The sequence below is a fragment of the Pimephales promelas genome, chromosome 3, assembly GCF_988280905.1.
Source record: "Pimephales promelas chromosome 3, fPimPro1.hap1.1, whole genome shotgun sequence".
In the NCBI taxonomy this organism is placed as follows: Eukaryota; Metazoa; Chordata; class Actinopteri; order Cypriniformes; family Leuciscidae; genus Pimephales; species Pimephales promelas.
Window position 1 is genome coordinate 32690603 of NC_142771.1, and position 10183 is coordinate 32700785.

At 34.7% G+C, this 10183-nt stretch overlaps 1 protein-coding gene across 1 annotated transcript; it reads right to left on the reverse strand.

Annotated features, from left to right (window-relative positions):
- Nucleotides 1-283: 283 nt before the first annotated feature.
- On the reverse strand, nucleotides 284-9549 carry pdpk1a (3-phosphoinositide dependent protein kinase 1a). Its single transcript, XM_039686104.2, has 13 exons — nucleotides 8591-9549; nucleotides 8412-8454; nucleotides 8179-8316; nucleotides 7924-8068; nucleotides 7754-7851; nucleotides 7225-7300; nucleotides 7050-7118; nucleotides 6556-6652; nucleotides 6302-6475; nucleotides 4726-4922; nucleotides 4343-4400; nucleotides 4027-4179; nucleotides 284-3795 (listed from the first exon to the last, which is right to left on the reverse strand). Exons 1-13 carry the CDS (start codon nucleotides 8864-8866, stop codon nucleotides 3703-3705), a joined length of 1617 nt encoding a protein of 538 aa, XP_039542038.2. The 5' UTR covers nucleotides 8867-9549; the 3' UTR covers nucleotides 284-3702.
- Nucleotides 9550-10183: the final 634 nt, after the last annotated feature.

The following is a 10183-nucleotide window of genomic DNA, read 5'->3' on the forward strand; positions in this document are numbered from 1 at the left end:
TTGCCATATCATTATGAAAGTCATAATCTTTGTCACAATTAACTGATAATTTCATAATTATTTCATAATTATGACTATTTCGTATGGCATTTAATCTCAGAAACCTTACTTTTTATATGCCATAATTATAATTTACAAAAGCATGTTTTTTTTCTTCTTATGTGATGGAAATGGTCTTCAACAGTGATAAAGACTGTATTTGTATGGTCTATTTAAAAAAAAAAGCACTAGTAAAATAGTAAACATTTCCAGAGTTTAGTTTGATGAACACAAGTAAAACAGATAACATTTCAATAGTTTAATCATATACTGTACAAGTAAAACAGTTCATATCTGAATGGTTCAGTCAGACAAAGACAAATAAAGTTCATATTTCAATGGCTTAGTTAAGTAGTGATTCAGTTCATATTTCTAGGTTTAATCAGATTATCATTTATCTGCTTCAGTGCTATGCAATTGTGTTCTCATGTGCAATTAGTATAGAATGAAGATCATTTGAGAGAGCCGTGTGAAGATTGACAATACAAAAGACAGTACAGCGAATAGCAGGCATTTATCATCACTTGATGGTCCTGCTATTGCTAAGTGAGATGTGTTTCTCATAGCTGATATTTTTCTGCGTAGGAAATGCCTGTGGGCATTCTCTTACTGTATGTTTACCTAAGACCTGGAAAGCTGAACAGCGAGTTCATTCAACGTGACCTCATTTCAGCGCTGCAAGATGTTGAGAAATGTAAACAGCCAGCATGCATGAGAGACCCAACTGTAAAAGACAGGGGAAGTCTACTGGGAGCTGTTGTCTTAGCAGTGCTGTCTTGCACATGCTACCAACAGTCTGTCAGAAACAGAAGCAGAAAGATGTTACTCTTCGTGTATACTTTTATTATGAGACTTCATTTTCTCCTCAACATCCTCCAGTTTCATTAAAGGTTTATGAAAGATTGTTTCTGTCATGGAATAAAAAAATAAAAGAGGTAATTACAACTTTTATTTTAAAACTTGCATTTGCGAGTTATAAAGTCAGAATTATGAGATAAACTTGCATTTGCGAGTTATAAAGTCAGAATTATGAGATATAAATGAGCAACTGTGTGTTATAAAGTCAGAATTATGAGATATAAATTTGCATTCGCGAGTTAAGTCAGAATTATGAGATATAAACTCGCAACTGTGCGTTATTAGGAGAATTATGAGATATATGCTTGCATGTGCAAGTTATAAAGTCAGAATTATGAGATATAAACTCGCAACTGTGTGTTATACTCATTTGAGAATTATGAGATATAAGCTTGCATTTGTGAGTTATTGAGTCAGAATTATGGGATATAAACTCGCAACTGCGTTTTATAAAGTCAGAATAATGAGATATAAACTTGCAACTGCGTTTTATAAAGTCAGAATAATGAGATATAAACTTGCAACTGCGTTTTATAAAGTCAGAATAATGAGATATAAACTCGCAACTGCGTGTTATTAAGTGAAAATTATGAAAAATAATCTTGCATTTGTGAGTTATAAAGTCAGAATTATGAAATGTAAACTCACAACTGTATGTTATTAAGTGAGAATTATGAGATATAAATGCGCAACTGCATGTTATAAAGTCAGAATTATGAGATATAAGCTTGCATTTGCGAGTTATTAAGTCAGAATTTTGAGATATAAACATGCAACTGTGTTTTATAAAGTCAGAATAATGAGATGTAAACTCGCAACTGCGTGTTATAAAGTGAGAATTATGAGATTTAAACTTGCATTTGCGAGTTATAAAGTCAGAATTATGAGATATAACCTCACAAATGTGTGTTAAGAGAATTGAGATATAAGCTTGCATTTATGAGTTATAAAGTCAGAATTATGAGATATAAACTTCCATTTGTGAGTTATAGTCATAATTATGATATACAAACTTGCAACTGTGTTATAAAGTCAGAATTATAGATATAAACTTGCATTTGCAAGTTATTAAGTCATAATTATAAGATATAAACTTGCATTTGCAAGTTATAAAGTCATAATTATGACATATAAACTTGCATTAGCAAGTTAAAAAGTCAGAATTATGAGATATAAACTTGCAACTGTGTGTTATTAAGTAAGAATTGCAAGATATAAAATCAGTCAGAACTTTCTTCTTAGAATTGATATCTTACAATTTGGACTTTATAACTAGCAATTACGAGTTTATATCTCTCAATCCTTGGAAAAAAAAGTCAGAATTGTGAGATATAACTCAAGTTCAACTCAAATATAACTCCCAACAACTCTCAATTATGAATGTATATCTTGCAAAAAAACAACAACTGAATTGTGAGATAAAAAAAAAGTTGCAATTAGCTTTTTTTTTTACTCCCTGGTGGAATCAAGCTTCCACAAAGGTACGAAGAAACCAAAGGGCATAAACATTGAATCTGATATAATTTAAGAATTTAAGTGACCTGATTAGGACACATAAAAATCTAGCAAATAATTACAGCAATCATTCACATTCAAAGGTAATATTCAATATTTACAACACATGGCCCCTGAATATTAGAATTTAAATAATACAAGGTACTGTGCCGCTGCCAGCAAATAATCTTATATAAGAATAAAATTATTATACAAGGTGCAAATCCAGTAACACGGTGTTACTTTCTGAATAATACATCATCTGTACATCACAGTTATATTCGGTGACAAACCCAGTCGAATCATAAATACACATTTGAACAATTCCTCAAAAAATGGAAGGAGGAAATGCAACAGAAGAGGAAAAACACACTTCTGTGCTTAATTCTCACTTGGTTACAGCATTTTCATTTGCCTGTGCTGGACCAACATCCTTTTCAATGTACAATAAAGCGGTCAAAAACTGCATCTCCAAACGCGGCCCTTATTTACAGTTGCGATTCTCTTCACAGCTCAATTCCCGTAGGTATTACACCATATCTACAATGCAAGAGACTCACATGGTACTACACAATGTGACTGTCGACAGCCATCCACTTTTGTTGCAAAACATAGTGCCGCTCGCCTGCAGTGTATACTGTGTAACGTACCTTATCAAGTACATCTAGTTTTCAATCTGAACCAATGTTTATAAATAAAATATAATATAAAAAATATATATAAACAGCAGATTTAAGGAACCAAGTGCGAGTTTCACATGTGAACCCACAAAATCCATTGCCGTTTCATATTAAATATAACAGTGATTCTTCTTCTGATGATAATAATTTCATGTAATAAGATATACAGGTGAACAAGATGACTCAGAATAAATATAAATATATTAACGATTTGAGTATGAATTTAATATTTACTTGACCTGTAGGATCATTTTCAGTGTCCTCTATAGCTATCCTAAAGCACTCTTATTATTATTTAAAAGGCAACAGATTATGAGTGTTTTTTTTTTCCTTTCCCCAAGCTTTTGTGGATATTTTCCTATGTATACAGTATATATACACATAAAGTGTACATGTTGTGGATTTTTTTTTTTCAGTTTTACTGATCTTTGATTTTATGTTACAACTGCTGAACATGACAAAAACACTGCAAGCAAAACATATTTTGTCTTCAAGAAGAAATATCGATGCACTAGTCCCATAAATGAACAGATCTTCCTGTTTGGTAGTTGAATGGTGGAGGGCTCAGACCTCTCAGACTTGCCTTGAGTCCAGTGGTCCTCTGTTGACCAGTCATGCCAGTAGTCTTATGTTAGTGATAAATGGTTCCCCAGACCTCTTGAATCTTCTTACACCATTTGTCTGCATTGCCACTGGGATCCATTAGGTAGTATGTCCTGTTTGGCTGCAAATGAGGAAAACAATGACAGGATTTAGCAGCATTTCGCAAAGTCCCAAGAAGCCCCATGTGCACTACGGCTTATAAACGATAGTAATCATTCAGTATGATGTGTTTATCAAAGTACCATGATATTGTAACTAAAGATTGCAGAGAAGCACAGCCTATTAGGCAATTGCTTATAAAAAAATAGCTATATATTTAACTATGTATACCTATAATAACTATAATTTGTACCGTGTGGACAAAAAACGTCTTGAAATTCTTGGCCTCGGGGCGCAACTCTGGAGACCACGGGATTTCCCCCTTCAGTACTTTATTCACAGGATCCACGTAATATAGATGTGGTCCTTCAGTCAGTAAAAGCTGACGGCGTCGAGCAAAGAGTCCCTGTGAAAATGACAAACAAGAAAGGGTTAAAACACTTACCAAAGGAAACCAAAAGAGGGCGCTATTTGTTTTCTCACTAAAAACTTACATTTATTATTTTTTTTTAAAAAACATGCACCTGTTTCATACCATTTAAGATAAGAAACAGGAAGGAAAATGTTACCTTTCTTTTGTCAACGGGTCCCATTTTATATATCAAGTTATTTTCAACAAACTGGTGCCTTTGAGACAGAAAAAAAAAAACCCCACAAATGTTAATGAATAACAAGCTGGCAGTGCTACCCGTGTTGTTGACCGATTGAAAACAGAACTATAATGATCAAGAGTTTCTTTTACAACATACAATAAAAAAAAAAAACTCAACAGGAAATGTGTGAGATAAAAACTAATCATTATTACTGCATACACCCACACAATCCCTAACTATGTATAATAACAAAATGAATGTGTGTTTAACTGTGGTGTACATGATGATAATTTAATATTTAATCAGAATGAATGTTTATGAGCTGTACAACTAATTTCTGAATAAAGGTTGTGACATACCAAGGGTTGCCTCTTGTTTGCTTCTGCAGCAGAAGTTGTTTCTCCTCACTGGAGAACTGCAGGTGCAGCTCAAAGGAGTTGCTGTCCAGGTCATGGATGTACTGATCAATGTTGCTGCAGGGTCTCAGTGGGACGATCTGAGATGAGCTGGATGGAGCCACCTGCAGGCTGCTGAACTGACTGAGGAGATCTTCATACTGTGGGATCCAAAGCAAACAGCAAATCAGTACACAGTGACCCATTGAGACTGCAATTGGGAGCTCACAATTTGTACCATTAACTGACCATACTCACTTAAAGATTTTACTTTATTTAACCGGAAGTTGTGGCCAACTTTACTAAAATACTGTGAGGTAATTCTGAAGATCACTGAATGTAAAAAAAAAATAAGAGAGAAGCTTGATTTTAGCGCACTTCTTCACCATCTCTAGCTTACAGCCGACTGACGTTTGGAGGAGACCGTTTAAGGACTCTCTGCCCATTAGAGAAAGAACTGGAAACTTTTGGATTTTAACTAAATATTACGACACAAAAAAAAAAAACAAAAAAAAATAAAAAACGAATTTCTTTGCACAGGTTAATTGTTCACGACAATACTGGTAATGCCCGCAAACAAAGTGAATAGGGTCAGTTTTGATTTAAAGCAGACTTTAAAGAAAACATGAAATGGTATCTGTAATGTCGGACATAAGAGATCAATTCTGATTAAAAACAACAAAACAAAACAAAAGGTCCAAACAAAAACAACGCAACAATAAAACAAAGAATAAAAAAAAATAAAAAAAACACACAACAAAGACCAAACAAAAAAAACACAAAACAAAGACCAAACAAAAAAAACACAAAACAAAGACCAAAAAAAAAAAACACACAAAACAAAGACCAAACAAACAAAAAACACAAAACAAAGACCAAACAAAAAAAAAACACAAAACAAAGACCAAACAAAAAAAACACAAAACAAAGACCAAAAAAAAAAACACAAAACAAAGACCAAACAAACAAAAAACACAAAACAAAGACCAAACAAAAAAAAAACACAAAACAAAGACCAAAAAACACAAAACAAAGACCAAACAAAAAACACTAAACAAAGACCAAACAAAAAAAACACAAAACAAAGACCAAAAAAAAAAAAAACACAAAACAAAGACCAAAAAAACACAAAACAAAGACCAAACAAAAAAACACAAAATAAAACACAAAAAAACACAAAACAAAGACCAAACAAAAAAACACAAAACAAAGACCAAACAAAACAAAAACAAAAAACACAAAACAAAGACAAAAAAACACAAAACAAATACCAAACAAAATAAAACACAAAACAAAAGCTCCAAACCAAAAACAACACAACAATAAAACAAAACAAAAAGCCCAAAGAAAAAAACAAAAATTAAAAAAAAAACATCAATACATCAAAACAAAACAAAAACTAAATAAAAAGTAAAAAACAACAACAACACAACAATAAAACAAAAGCAAAAAACAAGGGAAAAAAATAACACCAAAATAGCACAAAAGACAGTAATTTAGCACAGTATAGTGGATCATATGTAAGATAAGTCTGACTAACATTGCCATAGTAGTCTTCATCATCTTCAGCCATGGCTGGTAGGTAAGGGGTCAGCTTGGGTGGCATCTGAACCGGCAAATTATCCCATGAGATAGTCTCAAAGAACATATGGCCTTTTAGTGGATTGAACCCACCCATTTCCTCACATCCCAGCCGCTTTCTAGGGTCCAAAGACTGAAACCAGGAGATAAACAATGAATTTTCTTCATATCAACAGAAAGTGAAGGTATATAATAAAAACAAACTATTATTACCAACAGTCGCTGAACCAGATCTTTAGCTTTAGGGAAGAACTTCTCAGGAAATTCATATTCCAGCTTTGTTATCTTTTGGAAAATCAAGTACTCGTTCCTATTAAAAGACAAAAGCAAATCACTAACTCAGCCAAATCAATATCAACTGAACGGTTTGTAGTCTCACAACGGAAGAGCTCTTAATAATCAGTTTAGAGAAGGAAAGGGTTCATTTATAGTCACGTGGTTCAGTGTTTTGTTTTTTAAAGGCTGTCTGAGCCAATTTATTGGTTGTAATGTAACCAAAACTGCAAGTGGGTCACGTGACCCAGTGGTTGGGGTTTCCTCAGAAGCCCTCTGTACTGTCTACACAAACAAGTCATAAACACCAAAGCCAACATTTCCTGTTATTTCACACCATGTTTTTAAAAACTGCAATTACAACAGTGATCAACCACCAGCACCAGCACTAAAAACGTTTAATTGAACTAAATCTGAAACGATCAGTAACTCACCCAGCTCTAAACGGAGGTAATCCGGCCACCAGCTGATAGATTATGCAACCCAGAGCCCAGAGGTCCGAACTAAAAGAGAAATATCACAGAAAAAAAAAAAAAAAAACTAATTTGAAGCAATTGACTGACATCTTAATCTGGTAATATTGCGCTATTGCACATTAAATGGCAAAACCTTTTGCAGGCTGATTTTTCCGTCAGAAGCTCCGGAGAAACGTACTGTGCAGTGCCGACAAAAGAATTGGCTCTTGCTGTAAAAACAAATCTTTCAGGTTTAAATTCAGGAGGGACAAACATCATCACATCCGTAACCCTGCTGACAACTCATACACTGTTTTTGGTATATGTAATCAAATAATTGTAATTAATGTGGTTCAGATAACATAATATTTTGAGTTTCTGATGATTAAATCAACCGCCTTCATTGTATTAACTCAATTTTTTCAATTTCAATGAACTTAAAATTTTAAAGCAACCAGGTTACTTAATTTAAGTTAAACCAACAATATTTTTTTTTACAGTGTAGAAGAAAAATGATAGACCGTCCCATATTTATGCTACTTGAGCACTGTTGGGAGTGTATCTATAGATAACAAACACTTCATGTTTGTTATGAAACGTTATAAGGAAGTTAACGACAGTTGTTATGAAAAACACAACCAGAGCAAAGCAATTCAATGAAACATTCATGAACTATACGTTACTTTGAGAGCTGTCCAAAGACAACTGTTTCGCTGTCCCGAAATCCGTAATATGAATGTGCATGTCTTCGCTCAGTAAGATGTTCTCAGGTTTAAGGTCCCTAAATAAAAACAAATAAATGCATATTCAAAAATGCAAATTTCAATCAAACTCGTACTCTTAGTCGAATTACCTGTGAATAATTCCCAGTGCGTGCAAATACTCGAGTGCACAAACGATCTCAGCAGTGTAGAATCTCGTGCAGGTCTCATCGAATGAGCCTATTTTGCGAATGTATCTAAGTAGTTCTCCATTCTTTGCATAACTGAGGGCGAAATCTGACGGATTAGAAGTTAAGCACATTTTAACAAAGTACTAATGAGTTTAACAAACACAGACCTGATTGCATAGCTTCACAGCTTAACACCCTGACTCCCCAAAAGGATACAAAGTTTATGTGAGTCTTGAAACGTGAAGTAGAGCTTTACGAAAAAGGGATGATCAATGCTTGACAATATATCCTTCTCTCTGAACACATAGTGTGCTTTATTCTCTTTCCTGATGTGATTCTTCTCAAGAATCTTCACTGAAAAAAAAAACACATTTCAGATGACATCAGTGTAGTCCATTTTAGATATTACTACTGTACTACATTTGTATATAACATAAATTGCCCATTACTTGCATATTCCTTTCCCGTGGCAAGTTCTTTTGCAAGCACAACCTGCAATTGAAATGTGTTCAGCTATTACAACAAATCAATGGAGCCATCGTAAAACTTTATTGTTGTTCAACAACAACAAAAAATATAGGCTGTTTAGTCCTGGAAAAAATTGCAAAATCACAAAAATTGTACCCACCGTCGAGAAGGAACCCTCTCCTAAAATTTTGCCAAAGCTGAAGTCCTCCTTCTTGCGTGATTGTAGAGGCTTGAGGGTCGATGTTTGGGCGTTCGCCTCACCCTCACCCCCGCGGACCTCCATACTGAGACAGTGAGGAAGGCTGGAGTTGAGCTGAGTCCTTACCATTGATGAAGAAGCACAGGAACGCAACGCCACGCTAGGCTGGATGGGAGCAGCATCGTACTGAACGAGCAAAACACACACACAGAGCAAACATGACACTGACTCAGACATGCGGGTGCATGTGCAATGAGGAACAAAACCACCTTGGAGGCAGTAAACCAGCAGCTGATAAAGTACAGTAGAGCTTCCGCAGAGGGGAGGGCTGTGTTTGTTTTCACCCACGATTACGAGTACTCAAATTCATTCACTCAGACACTCTGCCTTTGTTTACGCTGCAGAGAACGCAAAATATTTACCCTGCTGAAGTTGCGAAAACACCGTTTTTGGTTAAGTCTAACCACACTTTTGATGCTGAGTAACCACGTGTATAATAGGCAACCCGAATTAAAAGTTTGAGGTGATTGATCGTTCAAAGGTGCACTCAGTCACTTATTAAAAAGTTCAAAAAAGATATAAAGAGATGAATAGTACTTTGGACAAATATCCCGCTCATTTAAATGAGATGAAGACATATTAGTAGCCTGATAACACCAGCTTTATTTTACAGTGGGTCTCCTCATGGGGGCAGACATGTTGAGATTACATGACATGAGTTTTATCCCAGCAGAAACCACCCCTTTGCTGCTATTGGAACCGAACGTTTGTGTTATAAATGAATCATGACTGACTGTGAATTATGGCACTGGTAAACTTTTGCTTTGACATGACCACTAGGAGACAGTATAGTCAAGTCAAGTCACATTTATTTCTATAGCGCTTTTTACAATACAGATTGTATCAAAGCAGCTTCACAGTGATAACATGAAAGTAATACAACACAGATCTATAATATTATAAGACCAGTATAAGACCAAGACCACTGATATAACAAATTCGTACATCTAAGGGTACATTTACACAAAGATTTTCGCGTACAAATGGCACCATTGTTAAAACGATTCCCATTTCCACGGATGCACGAAACGACTAAAAACGCTGTATTCTGCTGCCGGGCCATTAGAGGGCGATGATACACCGAACACGTAATACGCATGATGCATGATGTCATCGTCTTCGGAGATTGCCGTTTTTGTTGTTTACACGGAGACAACAAAACTTCTTTTTTTCAAAAACTTGCCCTTTGAAACCCGTTTTCAAAAGTCTGCGTTTTCAGGCACCGAAACGCCATTGTCGATCTTTGTCAAACGGCCAAAATGCATAAAAAGCTTTACGTTTTTAGTTGAAGATGGTGTTTTCAGTTTAACGGATTAGCGGAAAAAAATAAATTAATAAATAGGGAGGCTAGGTTATTTGCATTAACAAAAGCACAGATGAAAAGTTCTCAATAACTATACATATAATATAATAGTCCGTAATAACATATATAACAATATAACAAATAATCTATAACATACATTTGAATGTGAATAACATACATGTGAATTTTCG